The sequence below is a fragment of the Melanotaenia boesemani genome, chromosome 10 (assembly GCF_017639745.1).
Source record: "Melanotaenia boesemani isolate fMelBoe1 chromosome 10, fMelBoe1.pri, whole genome shotgun sequence".
In the NCBI taxonomy this organism is placed as follows: domain Eukaryota; kingdom Metazoa; phylum Chordata; class Actinopteri; order Atheriniformes; family Melanotaeniidae; genus Melanotaenia; species Melanotaenia boesemani.
The window spans coordinates 20,167,207-20,185,279 of NC_055691.1; the positions used below are offsets into that span (position 1 = coordinate 20,167,207).

At 37.0% G+C, this 18,073-nt stretch overlaps 1 protein-coding gene across 1 annotated transcript; it reads right to left on the reverse strand.

Moving 5' to 3' along the window:
• Positions 1 to 13,639: 13,639 nt before the first annotated feature.
• avpr1aa (arginine vasopressin receptor 1Aa) lies at positions 13,640 to 17,776 on the reverse strand. The gene is made up of 2 exons (XM_041998163.1): positions 16,687 to 17,776; positions 13,640 to 16,006 (listed from the first exon to the last, which is right to left on the reverse strand). Exons 1-2 carry the CDS (start codon positions 17,636 to 17,638, stop codon positions 15,723 to 15,725), a joined length of 1,236 nt encoding a protein of 411 aa, XP_041854097.1. The 5' UTR covers positions 17,639 to 17,776; the 3' UTR covers positions 13,640 to 15,722.
• Between the last annotated feature and the right edge of the window lie 297 nt (positions 17,777 to 18,073).

Genomic DNA, 18,073 nt, shown 5'->3' on the forward strand with positions numbered 1-18,073 from the left:
TTTTGCTTGGACATGTAAAGATGCTAAAGATTGGTAGAACAGTAGGAGAAGAGATAAGAAAAACTGATTTTTTATCATGGTCAACAAAATTGTTTTACCAAAGAAACATACCATAAAAGAGAGGTGTGATGTTATAATATGGGTGGGTCCAGATTAGCATTTTCATAGATCCATGTTCAATAAATTATGAGAAAAGTGTAGTAATATCCAAGTCATTTTCAGGCATTAGCATATTGTTTTTGTTGTTGTTTAGTTTGTTTGCTTACTTTCTTTTTTATGACAGGAATAGCACAATGTTCTGTATGAGGAGCACATGAGTTCTTACGGGATCAAAAGTTTCTGGAGAGACTAAGATTTAAAACTAATAAACTCATCCAGTTTATTACTTTTTTTTCTTTTTTACTGAGGACATCCATTCATCCATTGTCTTATCTATTGTCTATAATTACTGAAAAAAGAAGAAGAAGAAGATGAAGAAAAGGACACTATCCAATTTGTCTTGGATAAATTGACCTAAATATAAAAGAAGTTTACATTGTTAAAATTTGACCATCACATTGTATCATCCTCAGTGGTGAAAACGACATCATGCATTTCAATAAGTCTAAGGAAAAAAAAAAACAAAACAGATTGATGCAAACCTACATGTGCAACTGCAAAATAAACAAATAAATAAGGCTTGTTTTAAAAATAAAACAAGTCTTCACACACATCAAAATAGAAAACATGGCGGAAAAAAAATATTTTAGTTGCAGGTCTGGCAAAGTAAAGTCAGAGCTAACTTCAGCTGAAACACGGGCCACTTGGCTAACGTAAACTCACACAACATATTTCCATGTAACAACACAAACTGGAATAATGACAGAATTATCCATAACTAAAAATAGGAAAGCTCTTAAATTTAAGAGTCATAATTATGAGATGAAAAGTCATAATTATAATAAATAAATTTTCTGTCACTTTTCAGAATTCCTTCTGTATTTCTATAAAATTACTTTATAGAAACTTTACAGGGTATTAAGGACCTTTTCATAGCAACACAGTAAAAAGGCCCTGAATGCCCTGTATGACCTTAAAAACTTTACTCTTAATAAGAACTATCTCAATAACTGTAATGGGGGGCTGTAGCTCAGGAGGAAGAGCAGTCAACTTCCAACCGGAAGGTCGGTGGATTGATTCCAGGCTTTCCCTGACTGTGAATGGTTGTTTGTCTATCTGTACCTGCCTCTCACCTGTTAAATGCAGGGATAGGCTCCAGCTTACCTGCGACCTGTAATGGATTAAAAGGTACAGAGAATGAAGGAATGAAATCAAACTGTGTGAGAAATTTTACAGATTTCAAAAGGGTGGAACAGAATATCTTCTTGTAACAGACCGGAAAACTGTAGCATGTGACTCTGGATTGCAAGAGAGCGTAGAGTTTATAATCTGTATTCAAGAAAGCTCATTATCTTCTATTTTTAGAAGTATACACCCATAAAATTTGGGAGCTAGCTTATTATACAGAACAGATTGTCTCTAGTGGAAATGAATGAACTCTGATGAAAGGAAAGTTGTAGAATTGGCAGACTGTATCTAATCAATAATTCATGAGTTTGCCAGTAAAGAGTGCTACTGACCCAATTACACACACAAGCTGATGTGATCCAGGGCACAGAAGATGATAAAAAAAATCTACCTGGGGTAGTTAGTAAATGTGAAACAGAACACTGAATGGGGGTTTATTGTACAAAAACACATGACAACCTGAGAAATCAGCAGAAATGAAAAATCTCCAAACATTGTCAAAGTGAGGTTGCTCTCATTCGTATTTCATCTCAGAACGATGAATTGACTGCATAATTGTCAAAAATTATGTCACATCAAATCTAAATCCCATGCAGTTTCATCCATGGAACAGACTTAATCTAATCAGTTTGAATGATTTAGTACTTTTAATCTGTGGTTTCCAGGTCCAGACTGCACCATAATTACAGAGATCAGGCTTGATTCCAGAAATCTGCAGCTTCATGATCAGCTGCCATCGGAAAGTCAACAACCAGGAATCAGTCTTGGACTGGGGATCCTCCATGTGAGGAGATGCATAGGGAACCATACAGTGCATCATCTTGGTTGCACTGATTAAAAGTATTTCCACGAGGTTGGAACACGCCTCTACAATACTGCAAAATATGAGTCTGACCCAGACAATAGACACCCCCACTAGCAGCTTAATATCAATATTTATTTGATGAAAACGGGGCTGGTCCAAGCCTCCGAGGGGCCCTAGGCAAAACTTGAGTTTGGGGGCCCTATATTCCTGCCAGTAATAATAAATAGTTTCTTAGTTTTTTTTAATCTGTCATTACGTATTTACTTATAAAACTAAATGCGACTTTTTTTGTTGTTCGATTGTAATCCATAGTGATAAAGATTATGGAAGCAGGCAACAGATTTCCAAATTTTCCAAAGAATCTTACAATTAATATTTGGAAGAGTCAACAGCTTTCCATACTGGACTAACAGAGAAGCAATACATAAAACCTAAAAGAGCTGCACAGTTATAGGAGTATACAACATCCTGTTAAACCTAACACAAACCAAAGAACACACCAAAACCCAGGAACCATGACAAGAACTGCGATTAAAAATCATTTAAATAAACATTATCTCATTTATATGCTCTCTAAATGCAAAAAAAAAAAAAAAAAAAAAAAAAAAATCTACCAACTCCAGTGCTCTACAGATATTTGTTTCCTTGCAGCGACACACCTGATTCAAATTAATGAGTGATTAGCAGACTTGTACAGATGTTGACAGGAAGCTGTTGGAGATCCATTTTATCAGGCGTGTTGCATTAGGAAAACATTCAGGACATGGAGTTGGTGATCCCTGCAGCAGATTCACTACACCATCCCTGTTTACATAAAACTGTGTTTTTGTATAATCATATACATTTTATAATATATTTTCAAATGCATGTTTAAATAATCACTCACACATCTAAAAATATTAATAATTAAAAATAATGAACAAATGAAAGAACTGTTTAAAAAAAAATGCTCTTAGGGCTTCTTAGTGGTGATGGGGGCCCTAAACAGGTGCTTGGTTCACTTATGTGTCGGGCTGGTGTTCTGTCGAAACATGCTACCACGTTACAGAAGGCTAAATTTATTGGTATATCTGTTGATCTGTGCTACCCCATCACAAGAGGACACAGTCTGTATTTTTCATATAATTCAGTTTTGTATCATCAAAAATAGTTAATGACCATTAATCCCTATAGGTATGGTCTCAGCAAACTATGTCATGGATGTTCAAAAATCAAATGGTAAATACATTTATTTATGTAGGACACCTCAACCGTATAAATTACCCCGTCTAAGTATGTCTCTTTGTATTTTTGCAGACAGAATGCCTCAACAGTATAAAGTATGCCACAAAACTATGCTAGCTTAGCAGGTATGCTGTTTTGACATTGTAAATAAATTAATGTATCACTTAATTTTTCATTATATAATAATAAAATATCTAAGATTTTAAATGGTAAATGGTAAATGGACTTATATAGTGCTTTTCCAGTCAGTTTGACCACTCAAAGCGCTCAAAGTAATTTATTACATACAATTTCTATGAAAATACATAAAAATATGTATGACAGTAGTTAATGAATTTTTTCCACAATCTGGTGCAGCTAATCAGAATTTAGGGTATGGATTTATAGGCGTGTCCTCAACCGCACATAGAAATGACATTTTGATTTCATACACATGCACAAAAACCATAAGCAGTACTTCTCGATGGGTACGATGGACTGTTAGAGGGCCTCAATATATATATATATAAAAAAAAAAAAAACACAACAGTTAATCTTTATTTTTTTACCAAGACAGTTCAAGTTATTGATAAATTAATTTGATCATCACCAGACAGGCTTTCGTTTCAGCTTTGGAAAGTTTTACCACATTTGTGTTAACGTTCAGTGACATAGCTTTCCTTTTCACCATCATAAAGGCATCATTTTCCCAATTTTATTGGGGAGAGTCTGAGCAGTTGACATGGAGCCATGACAAATAATCACAGCTGAGATAAAGTAAATCTTTGCGATATACCCATAGCATTATCTTTCACCTTTAGTGGTCAGCCTCACTTATTATCATGTTGACTTTCCCAGGAGAGTGAAGGCTTCATAAAGCCCATAGATCTGAAATGAGTTGTTCAGCAAATACATGTCAGAGTATTGCCTGGCTGTCCACATGCTTTATACTGATGTCCACATACTTTTGGCCATTTAGCAAACTTTGCTGGCAAGCCTGCCAACTGATACTTCCATCCACAAAGATGAAAACTTAAATTCCAGACATACCAAATCTCTGAAGGTCACGTTTCTTTTATGAAACACAAAGTGAAAGCAATACCGCAGGACGTAATCTTACATCTGCTGAAGTTTGCAGTGTCACTTCCATGCTTGGTTTGATGTATTACAGACTTCAAAGAGCTGTTGAAATTAATTTAGAGCTTAAAGTTTAAACTGCAGAAGAAATCAGATCATGAAATAAGCTTTGGAACATGTTGCGAATGTTTCTCCCCCCTTGCCACATGAAATGATTTACAATAATGTCAGTCTTTGAAGGCCGAATAAACAATGAATGCAACATGTTTTATTTTTAGTTCACTCCCTTCCCTTTGCCAGCCATCTATTCTTCCTAGGATTATAACAGTGATGACAGGGTCAGGCTGGCTTGAGAAATGTGTTTGTCATACTAGGCTGTGTTCATTTAATCAGTCCAAGTGAGGACTGACTCATTCAGACACAGATGGCTCCCACACACACTTACAGAGAAAGATAATCCGGAGGTGGTGAACTAGTGTGATTGGAAAGGTTTATGTCTACTTATTTGTGGGTGAGACAGCGAGACAGTTCAATGAACTTAAGTCCATGTTCACTGTATGAAATTGAGAGAACAGAGTTATTATGGTGACTCACTGCACTGTTTGTAACCAGGATTTCAGCAGGAGTAAAAACAGCAGTCCTAACTTAGTAATGGAGATGTTTCACTCTAACACGGCTACCACACGGATTAATACTGCAGCTGCTAGTATTACTGCTCTATTAGTAATAGCAAAACTATCAGTATTTCTATTACCACTTTTTATTCCCTTTTATCTCTCATTACAGTTTCACAAACTTTTTTTTTGGCTCCCTTTAAAACGGAGATAAAGTATAATTTTTTATTTTCTTGATGACCATTTTACATCAAGAAACATTGGCAATTAACCTCGCTGTCATATGCTACAGGGGTACTATAGTAGCCTAGAAAGGACAGACCAAACACAATGGCTATAGAGTGAATGTTTTTTGTTTTTCACAGCTGCAACTGTTGTTTGGAAATGCATGATTTTCACATGGCTGGTCTGCGATGAAAACAACAGGTTGTTTGAGTCACAATTCAATTTAATTCAGCTTTATGAGCCAATTTATAACAAAGCCATCTCAAGGCACTTTACAGACGTAAACAATTCAACCCACATTGTGATTCAGTTAAAACAAATCCACCTTTGACCACATTAGTCTTCCAATTAATCCCCCATCCTGAGCATTCACAGCGCGGCATGCAACTGTGGACAAAACGTCCGTGCAACAGGAAGAAAAACCTCTGGCAGAACCGGGCTGAGGGAGGACGGCCATCTGCCTCGGCCGGACCGGTTGGGTGGAAAGGACAGGATGGCAGGACCAACTTAACTTTTAGCCAGGCAGACCTGCCGACAGAAGATGTGGTGACAGACTGATGCAAAACAATCAACCATTTTTAGACAGAATCATGTGCAATAATACAAATGGATATTTTATTCAACAATTAACACAACTACTTATGTTTGCGCACAATATATTTTTAATACAGGACTTTCACTTGGAGTTAAACAACATCAGTACAACAAAAGTCAAATTCCTCCATCACTGTTGTATTTTGTAAATTAATTTTGATTTGAGTTTGTGAACTTTTCTCCTAGCTTTAATAACACTTTCTTGCTTTATAATGATGGTATTTTTAAATGGTTGTACAGGAACACTCCTGGAAATGATGGCAAGCTGTAACTGCCCCTGCATTTACATGAATGAAACAAAATGAAAATGAAATAAAATGAAAAATTAAATGGAAAAAAGAAAATGTCACTGATCCCGGAAAGGAGAGTTTTTTTTCTTTATGAAACCACATGTAATCATAACTAATGATTAGTCATGCAGCTAGCATAAACTCTGACATGTTAAACCTGTTATTTTGTCCAATAAAAGCAAGCAGGCTAATCTGTAGCAAAGCGTGATTTGTGTTGAGTTCAGTATAATTTTTAGTAAAACAAGAACGTGAATTTATACTCAGCATGTAGAGGAGATTTTTCCCTTCCAAAGCTAATGACATTAGCTTAAATCTGTTGCTGCCATTCCATGATTTAAGAAGGTTTCTACCATGATGACAGTTCAACCAAACTTGAGTGATGCATGATGGGTTAAATAAAATGCATGGCACCGAACCACACATTCTCACAAGTTGGTTCAAATGGCATATGTAGAGTGCATGAGAAATACAGTAGATCGTAAAGCACTTTGTAGAGCGTAAAAATGTGAAAATACATTAAATAAGTGCAAATCATTGTGAAATAGTGTTCAAATATACAGTATTGCACACAAAGATTGAACCTATAGTGAAAGTTAATTATTTCTTACGTGTTGTTTTCATTGCTGACCAGCAGATGTCAGCAGTGTTCTGATTAACTTCAAAGAGGATTTTCTGACTTGGTTTGTGAAGTCCAGTGATTATGTTTTTTTGTGGGGACTGGGTTGGAGGAGGCAGGTTGTCAATTTCAACCATTCCAAAACCAAATATAAACTTAAAAAGGGTGAATTTTAAGTGAATAATATTACCACAATTAACCAATTTACCAGCAAGAGTTATTGTTTTGAAATGGAAATATGTGTGCGTCCTTGGTGTCATCTGTCCCAGCTGAGCTTGGTTGGCGGTTGGCGGTCAGAAGATACGCTAACCTGTTCAGTTGTTATTGTCACTGCTTTCTTCACTTTATGGTAAATAAAAATTTCCCCCTACAGAGTTGAGGTCAGAATCTGACTGTAGAAAAAAGAAAAAAAATCTTGTTTAGGTTGTGTACATTCTTGTCTTTTAGTTTGTTTTGTCTACCTTATTAGAGCATATTTAGTCATTTCTGCTGGACAAATTTATTTTGACTGTTAGAAAGAGATGGCACTAAGGGTATGAACTTTACTTTATGGTTAAATGTACTTTGTGAGGAAACTCTTAAGCTGAATGTGATCTATGCAATTTAAGTCCCAGCTTTGGTGAAGCTTGTAACTCTGTGAATGCAAACCTTCATGAACGCATGCTTTACTTTCCTGATGACAGCAGGAGCATCAATGTTGACTTTTAGTCAGTACAAACAAATGTAACTCCCTCACTTAGATGCAGTTTCTTTGATTGACAGGTGATGGCAGTAATTTGCAATGAAAAGTGATAATCATAGTCATAAAAAAAGGCTTACCAAACTTCAGAGGAGGAAGGAAATGATCTGTTCTAACTGAAGGACACCTTCATACATTCAGGAAAAGGACACATTCAAGGCTGTGCACAATGCATTCAGGTAAGGAATGACATGACACGTTTTTTGTTGACATTTTGCCGCCTCTCATCAATTCCATCTTGAGTGAAATAGTTCAAAAATGAAGATTTGTCAAACTCCTGTTCACAAAACTGCTATTTCCCTGCATGCATGAGTGATGCATGCAGATAAATAACAGTTCTCAGAGTGATGCAGAAAAACTAGTCCATGCTTTCGTTACTTCCAGATTGGATTACTGCAATTCCTTATTATCGTGCTGTCTCCAGCTGGTCCAAAATGCTGCAGCGAGAGATCATGTTTCTCCAGTTTTAGCCTCTCTTCATTGGCTCCCTGTTAACTGGATAGAATTAGAAATTCTTCTCACATATAAAGCTCTCCATGACCAATCTCCATTGTAAATCAAAGATCTCATAATTCCATATATTCCCAACTGAGCACTTTGCTCTCAGACCGCAGGTTTACTTGTGGTTCTTAGAGTCTCTAAGAGTGCAGAGCCTTTGGCTATCAAGCCCCTCTCTTATTGAACCTGCTCCAAGTTAGGGTTCGGGAGGCAGACACAATCAGGCTTAAAACCTTCCTTTTCAATAAATCTGATAACTAGTTATGCCACCATAGGCTTAGACTGCTGAGAGACTACCTTCTCATCTGTCTGCTCCTTCCATGTATAAACATATGACAGTGTTTGCATCGTTAACATATTTTTCCTCTCTCAGCAGGTCTTCCTGACTAAAAGCTACAACGTCTGTTGGTCTCTTTTTCCTGTCCTCTCCACCCCAACGTAACGAGGCAGATAGCCGCCCTCCCTGAGCCGGATCCTGTTGGAGGGTTTTCCTTCCTGTTAAAAGAGAGTTTTTTTCTGTTCACTGTCACCCCTTGCATGCTCAGGATGGGTGATAGGATCAAAGTCAAGATTTTATGCAATCTGTTGGTTTCCCTTTACATAACTAGACTATTATTTATTGAATTGACTCAAACTTATTTGTTTGTAAAGTGCCCCAAGGTGAAATTGTTGTGAAGTGGTGCTATACAAATAAAGCTGAATTGAATGCATGGAGCAGTGAAAACGGTTTGATAATTTTTCATATAGACAATTAGCAATTTGTTTCTAAGCAACAATTCTGCTATAAAGGTGTTGCACCATATTCTGAATTAAAGTGGTAGCAGTGTGCCAGTCACTTTTCTTTTCAACAGTGGAGCTTTTTTGAGGGATAAACTCTCAATTACACATGTGAAGTACTTTTTGTTCCAATAAGGCACAAAAAGGCTGCCCATGTTTTTCTCCACACATGTTTTATATGTTTCATATACACATACATAATGACATACAGAGGCTGCATGAAAGGGGAGTCTGTGTAGCAGTCTCTGATCTCACCTCTGTTCCTCTGCCTTTGAGTCAAACCTGGTTTGTTCTGTCTCACAACATCTTTATCATCTGTGTGCAGCCTTCATAAGACATTCTGCTGTGATCCAACGGCACATCAAAGCACCTGTTTGAAGGTCAAAGGATACGACTTTTCTACTTCCTTGAGAAATTAGACAACAAAGGCTTTGTACAGTGTGTGAAAAAGATGTGATATTTTCTTACACAGTCAGAAAATTTCAAATAACAAATAAAAAGTTCTGATAAATTTCTAATTTCATGCCAAGCTGTATGACTTTATAAGCATTACATGTAAGCCCTCCACCTCGTCCTGTTTGTCTTATTATTCCATGCTGTCTCTTCAGTTGGATTGTAAGCTGTAGAGTCCTTTTTGATGCACTCTTAGACACCAATTCTAAGATATTAAATGTTCTGCCCTCAGTAATTAAAATACAAATTTTAAAAGTTTTGGCCATTACAGTCATTTACCAAACTGGCCTTGAGGTCAAATCTCTGCATCACTTTGATGTATCACAATAAAAATATGATGCAGGGATGATTGAAACTTCCAACTAAAAAAAAAAAACAAAAGCAAAAAACAGATTAACAAAGAAAAAAAATATTTCTGTCATATTTTTAATCTGAATTTGATTTCAATGAGCTGCATGTGGAATGTTTTTGCAATTGACTTTGCAGCCTATTTAAGCCTATCCCAGAATTATCATTTTATTTTATTTTGGTGTATAATTTCCTTTTAGGGAATAAAAAAGTTTTTTTTTTCCATATAATTTAATTTTAAACTCTTGACTCAAAGCACACAAGATATCAGTAGGTCTCTGTGTCAACCAAAAATATACAGTTTTGTCTTTTTTGGGAATAATCTCTGTACAGTAGTTTACACTATTATAATGTTTTCTTAGAGTCTTTGTCCTTCTCCAGTTAACCAAAATGATTCTTATTGCAAAGGATAAGTAGACAGAGTGGGAACACTGAAATGAAATTTGCAGCTCTGTTATGCATTAGCTCTTCAGATAATTTCTATAGTAAAACACGTCATCTTGGCATTAGATAATACATTTGACGACTTTAGTTGAATCCTTAAACAGTTTTCAAGGCCTACATTTTTTCGTTTTTTCATATTCACATATTCAGAGTCTTGCAAGGCGGTTGGTTTAATTCAGGTTAGCCTCTTATTTGCATAACTTTCTGTGTGAAATCATTTCTTAGTTTTCGTGTATCTTAGTAGACACTGAAGAATTGCCTCATGTTTTGTTGTGTTTGTTTTCTCCTTTCCTTCAGTGCTTTGGTAATTCTGTTTTCCCTTTGAAGCATCAGCAAAGAGAAAGAGTAAAGAGTAGCCCTACTACGATCTTCTAAGGTCATGATTGAGATTAGGTTTCAAATTCCACCGCTCCATCTTTTGAGGAGCTTCGATACAACATCCAAATTGAAACCTCCTGCTGCTCGGAAACAATAACTTAGAAACATTTAGCTGACCCCGGGAAATATGCTGACAGTGAAAACTGACAGTAGACAAAAGACACACAGTTCTGCACTGTTTCTGTGATGCAAATCATTGTGGTAACCGAGTATTGGAAAAGCAACAACTAACAAAACAAATAAAAAAAAAATGTTATGCAAGTCTTTACTATGAGATATTGTTGAAGAAGAATGGGACAGCAGCATTTTTCAGAGCTGTATTGTTTGCAGAAAATAGTTCCAAAACTGATTTTTTTTTTTTGTAGTTGTCTAGCTGTTATTTACAAACTGCCTTTGTTTACAGCAGATGCATTGTGTGTTGTTGGAAAATTACATTTCATTGTCCTCCTCCTTTTGTCTACCAGCATTTTTGATCTGCCTGTTTGCCTGGACTGAATGATCTCAGGGGGGTCATTAATAGCACAATAGTAAAAAGAAGTATGTGTTATTTTAAAAAGTAATAGAGTGATAACAATGAAGCAGGAAGACAGACGCTGAATGTAACAGCGGCACATCTAAGTCCTCTGATATGATCTGTTAAATGCTTTTCTTCATGTATGATTCAGCTAAAAGCCACACATCGGGTCCATGATGTTACCACTGACCAACCAACCGTAGTATAGCTCAGCCAAAACACGTGCATACCCTGACAAAATGAACCTCCCTGTCAAAAAAAACAACTACGTAAACACTTTTCTGACTTCATTTTAACTTGGAGTGTTTACACTGGTCTGCCAATAACAGATTGTGTGCTGGGTTGAGGAGAGGCCATGGTGTCAGGTGGAGGGAAGCCAGCTGTGGACATGATTTATCTAAACAGAAACATAAAAGATGACTTGTTTCCTGTAAGAAAAACATGGTGGGAGTTGTTTACTTATTAAGAAAAGAATTGAAGTTGAATTTTCTTTGCATTGGTCTCAAGCAATGCAGAATCAGCATTCTGGTCAAAGAATGCACGGGAGAGTTCATCCATGAATCATATTCACTTGGACCATTTTGAATGAGAATATGGAGGGACAGTGAAGAGTTATCACACTGAAGCACTGATTTCTCAGACATGGAAAATGAAGTAGATGTGGGCAATATTCTTTTTTAGAAACGAGACAGGAAACAATGACCTTCTTATTTCTGTGTTTCATGGCTGATCTGTTCCTTTGTTGGTTAACTTGACACAGCCCTGTCAGAGCCACTTCTCTGTCTTTCCTTGATGCATCAGAGTCTTCTGGATGAATAAGAGACCTTTTTTTTTTTTTTTTTAACAAACCTGATGTAGTTATCCAAAGGCAAAGAGCAATGATGTAACAGAGAGGTAATACATTTCATCTCACAGATATAAAAGATTACTGAATGGTTTCACTGTAAAGCAGAAAATCCAGTCATGTATCAATAAAGAGACTCTTACACAATTATGTTTCTAGTTTTATATCCCTTAAATAAGATCCATCTGTTTTCTGGCTTGCTGAGTTGGAGTCATATTTTGTCCAAACTCTCTGGAGAATTTCAGCTACTACCTTCTTGAGTATCTGTTCACTTTAGACTGATAACCCACATCCAGATTAACATGGCAAACATTTCAGAGGCATGCTACTTCACAAGAGGCAAAGTGCTTTAGACTGAGAATCTGAGATACGTCCATCATACTTAGAATAGTTCTTCCTCTGCATACTGCTGTAAATAGAGGTGACAACTGCATGAGTCCAGGTGATACCTGTTGGGATTGCTTCATGCTTTTTTATTCTACATTTTATTTCTAACAATCAGCATGCTATATGGAAGGTCTTGACTTCCTATGAAGTATTTGTGGGACTCGTATAACTCAGCACGGCTGTGATGCAAATACCAGGGCTTTGTGTTGTAAGGTCAGATGGTTATAGATAAGCTGAATCACAGAGAATAACATGGGCTTAGTTGTTTGGAGGAGAATTTGTTGAAAAAAAAAATGTCTATATTAACTGAAATTCTTTGTTGGATCGACAACATATTTGGTTGAACTTCAGGTGTCAATATGATGTGAGGCTGGTGAGGAAATCGTTCATTAGAATCTGAAAAATGTTGTTCTAATAAGCTGATAATACAAAGAAGTAAATGTTATTTTGTTGGATGAAGTAACGTTGCCGCCCTGTTTCATTACACAACTATGATTTCATAAGAGGTGAGGCTCATTTTCACAAGCAAGAGCATGGCTAGCAAGAATATTTCACCAAAGAACCTGTCCCCACTGACAAGCTGTTGATCTTTGTGAGTTTACAGAAACTATTGGTTTGTTTTGTGATTGATATTACTATAAACATATTTGTAGAAAATTTGTAATTATGACTTCAATGATAAACTATTGTTAAGTGAGGAAACAGGAAATCTGAATATTTATTAAAGCTATGTTTCATTTTCTTGTTGTTGACTATTCAGGTTGTTTCTACAGGATTTATTACTGACTCTAAAAATGATGAAACACCATTTTGCAAAACTTTTATGATGTAGATAATGGAACTGGAAGGTTTAGTGGGCTTATGTTCAACCGAAGTGCAAATTTCTGGATTGAATTTAGTTAAAATCTCAACTTAGGAAAATGCTCTTTAAAATTTATTTGGGAATTTTAATATATATTTGCACTGGAAGCCACTATTTAAATAAAACAATATTGAACTTATAGATGTATGGTCATCAAATCCCAGATTATTTATTTACACCACTGAATATTTTTGTTAATTGTTATTTTTCATTAAATTGCTATCTCCACACAATTCCAACAGACTAATGAAAATAAATCCCTAAATGTGTATCCTGAGTGTTTTCTTTCCACTTATGAAAAAGTAACCTCAAATCCCAAAAGAAAGAAAAAAGGCTTGTCTGGAGTGTGTCAAGTCTCATTGAACTAGCTTAAACCCTGGAAATGACAAGTCTTATTCTAAACTATCAAAATCCACTTAACTAAACTTAACTAAAATTCTCTTTTTAGTTTAATGTGTACACACACACACACACACACACACACACACACAAAAACAAACAAACAAACAAAAAAAAAAACACCTGGCATCTACTCTTTTAACCCTTCCAGCAAGGAAAAGGAATAATCACAGTTCCACAAAGTATAACTTGGTCCCTGTTAAATCACAACTTGATATGCTCATAGTTCAGAATTTGCACAAGTTAGAGAGCCCGAGAGGTCAGTGACTATAAGCTGTAGAGGCACCGGTAGTCAGTGGTTTTAACCTCTTGACAAACTTTCAACAGTGTTAAAGTAAGCTAAGCTGAGCTAAGCTAAGCTAAGCTATCTAGCTGCTGGCATTAGCATCAGGTGTGTTTGCTGTACATTGCCTAGATAATGGTTTTTGAGCCCCTCATCTATGTCTCTTTTGTACAAGAGTAAAGTATTTTCTTTTTATTTTAAAAATGTAAAAATGTTATCAAACAAATAGGTCAGTATTCTGCTGTTCTGTTCTCTAAAGAACCCAGAAATTTCTCAAAATCTGGTAAAGCCAATACAAGTCAAACCAAACCTATTTGTTTTTGGCAGTGTGGCTAAAACTAACCCTTTATTGTGATGATTTATCATTATTTTGCACCATACTAACAGTCTCATAGGAACATCAACATTAAGAGCAGCTAATCTGTAACTGTAGACTATTTTGAGATCTTGTTGCCAGTGACAGCTTGTTGACAAAAAGCCCATTTTTAACACAACTTTCTACTCATATTATTTTCATTTGAAAGGTTGCATAATCTGAGAGCTTGGCAAGCTTTAGGTGCTTAGATTGGCTTGAGATATATATCAAGAAAATGGCTAAAAATAACATACATTTTTATGTGGTTGCACAACAACTTCATAAACATAAAAAAAACAAAAAAAACAAAGATATGTCTTGACTGGGAAAATAGGCGACAAACTCATTAGCATTCGGTGCAACACTGTATATTTTTCAACACATTTGAAGGATATTTTGGTTATTCTCAATGAGCACAAGCAACTAGATAAGACATAATGCACACATTTACATATATTACTCCTATTTATAGATATTTACCTGCCTTTTATGTACAAATATACTATACACTTTGATTAAAAAAAGAAGCATTAAATACATTGGTTCACAGAACACATTACAAGTCCACGCACGATACTGCCTATATACAGTCTTGCAACAATACTCATATTCTTTTTTGGGCCTCTCCTCATGGTCTGACAACCATTATAGTGCAGCACATCACATTAATGTGCAGGAAATGGTTTTTGTCTTGAGTGCCAATGAAGCCAAAACACAAAGCCCCCAATAGCGCAGGATGTCAAAAAAATATCAGGAAGTACACTGACGTATTTGGTGTGGAATGTTTGAGCTTCTCCCCAACATTCTGTGAAAGCCATGGGATCAGTCTGTGGGAAGGCTCATCCAACAGTGGTCAGTCTCACCTCATCAAACCTTCCTGTCCACCATCTGTGTGTGTGTTGAGCAATGCTATTTACAGCTGCTGAGTTGAAATGAAAAGCTAGAATTTGGTGATGCACATAAAAGACTGATTGCTGCAACATACAACTTCATGGACAAATTCTAAAAGTTTGGATACAGACAAACATACAACCCCATATCCATCCTTAATTTCCATCTTTTTTCTGTTGTAATGTTTTACATTAGTCACTGAAATGTGTTTAAAAAAATCCTTTATAGAAATCCAAACACAAAGAATGATGTGTCTGCCTTGGTTACTTAGAGGCGAGTGGTCTGGAAGTGTCAGTTTTATCACCATGCACTTTGAGGTTGCAGCAAGTTTTAACTTCAACACTCAAACAGTGAAGGGGTGTTTGGCGGCACTGCGGGGAGACAAAACCACTGGTAAAAGTGTCAGGATTCCTGGAAATTGTTATGAGGTGTCTGAAAATCTCAACTGCTTGAGAGCTTTAAGCTTTTTCATGCTTGAATTTTGAAGAATTATGACTAAATTCAAATGAAAATTTGACTTTGGACATACATTTTGTTGCTTAACATTGTTTAACACTGTGCTATTCTGGCATTTTTGTTGACTTTAAGTGAAAAATGGTACATACGCACATGGAATCCAGCCAAAAAGATATAGTGATTTTTTTTTTTTTTGGTCATTTCTCAAATTTTACAGATATACAATCCACTCAACATCCTTTTGATGTGTTATGTGTTACATGCAAAAAAACTCATTTTTCTCTTGATCTTTTAATAATTTTTGAAGGGGGGCATTTGAGCCCCTATCAAGCATGATCAAGGATGAGCGAACACTTTTTGTGCATATTGATGCCACCGGCTGTTTATTCTGCCTGAGCTGAAATCTTGGGAGAATTGTCCAGCTCTTTCCAGTTGCCTGTGCTCCCTGTTGGGCTCCGATTGGTCATCTTGGTCAGGAGTGTCGTCCTGCGGATGCTGCTGTCTGAGTCCTCTTTTTTGAAGTCAGCATTCATTTTGAGGCAACAGGAGAAGCAGCGCACAAAATCCTGGAGGAGGTGACCACTGAAGATCATGTATATCCAGGGGTTACAGCAGCTGTTGAGACTGGCAAGGAGCGCAGACAGAGTCACTACTGTGTTCTCAGAATCTGAGGAACAGAGAGACGAAAGAGGAAAAGGATGATTAATCCACAAAACATCTGGTACAGGCAAGGCAGCAGAGGTGCCTGCAACACAGTTCAAGGGGTGTTTAGATGTGGGGCCTCATTTTCCTTGAAAGAAGCGATGAGCTTTGCAAATACAATAGTTTAGAAAAATTAAACTCTTAAAATATCTATTGATAAACAGGCTTAATTCAGAGTTTTTCTTTATTCTAATGCAGAACCCAGTCTGCAGGACACGTTCTGGTCATGTATTTGAAAGAACTTCAAATGTGTAGCCAAAATGTGTCCCCCAAAAGTAGAAATGTTGTATTTATCTTTTTTTTATAAAATATTTACCATAAAATGAGGTGTCGATTACTTTTTAAATAAAAGCCTTAAAAACAATACATTAAAAAAAGGAATAAACGCTGCACTCTTCAGGTTAATAAAGACATTGTAGGGTGTTCAATTACAATTTTTATATATATTTTTGGTTTTGTATTTAAAAAACAAACACAAAAAACAAAACAAAAACAAAGAAACTGATGCGTAAATGCTGTGCGCGCTTGGATTTTGCTTCATCGAGAAGGCTTTTTGCATTATTTCGTCAAGGCTCTCTGTGCCGTTATTATTGGCTGTAAATCACATAATAACAGCAGGATTTACTGCTTTCTTTCAGCACTCACCATCCCACTGAAAGTCTGCATCCCACACGGACCACATCTGCACAGTGAAAAAGGGTGTCCAGCAAATAACGTACGCCAAAACAATCACAAAAGTCATTTTTACGGTCCTCAGTTTGGCTCTTGATATAGTTGCGACGCTACTGACAGAGTTTTTTCCAATCAGCCCGTTCCTCCACGCAGCACCAGCCGTCGTTCTTCTTTTCTTGTACTTGATATTTTTCCATATACTGTGGCAGATGAAACCATAACACATCATGAGAATGACCACAGGCACGAGGAAGATGCCCACAGTTATCCAGGTGATGTAGGCCTTGGCACCCCATGGCTCGATAAAGTACGACCGGCAATCGTCCACGTCCGAGCCGTTATGGATTTTACTAAGGGAGAAGATGAAGTACTGCGGAGTGCTGAGCACCAAGCTGCATACCCACGTGGAGATGATCATGATGTAGGAGCGCTTGGTGGGCTGCTGGAGAGTTTTCAGTGGGTGGCAGATGGCAATGTAACGGTCCAGGGTCATCATCACCATCATGTAAGTGGACGCAAACATTCCCATCACCTGGAGGTGCGTCACTACCCTGCAGAGAAAGTCTGGACCGTAGAAGCGGAAAGTGATCTTCCAGCAGAGCTGCGGCAGCACCTGGAAGAAGGCGACTACAAGGTCAGCCAGGCTGAGATGTTTAATAAAAAGGTGCATTCGCGACATCTTCTTCTTGGTATTGTAAATCGCCAACAGGACGCTCACGTTTCCAATCACAGCAACCACAAAGGTGATGCTCAGGACCATAATCTCTATTTGGGCCAACTCTTCATTTCTCGCAAATGGATCGGATCCGTTCGGATGGACGGTGCTGTTGTTCCCAGGCTTCCCCATAATTAGATCATTAGTCAGATCGAAACCCAGAGACTGATTCTCTTCGCTCAGGAGGAGCGCATTGTCAAGAGTGTACATGGCACTGCCCCTCTGTGCGCCCTAATAGATAAAGAGCCAGAGGGGCTGTGAAGTGCCTCCTTAATCCGTATATGGAACTACCTGATGCTTCCAGAGAGGAACACGCTGCTCTGTGACTCGTGGCTGCCGTGGTGGCTTTTTTAAGTCGAATCAAATTTCAGAGCGCCTGTGCGTAACAAGGATGCGCTGGAGAAGAAGAAGGGGGGGAAAAAAACAAAAAAAAAACAAAAAAACACCAGTTACTCGCTGGTGATAAGTTTTGAAGAGACATTCTTCCTAAAATTCAGGGCTTTACCAATCTCCACATCAACAGACAAGTTTCAGTTTGAATTCCAGTGAGATAAGCTGAGATACACAAAATTAAAATAAGCAGATAACAAATATTATTTTAAATTATATAAAAAAAAAATCCAACAACTTATTTTCCGTCAAAGT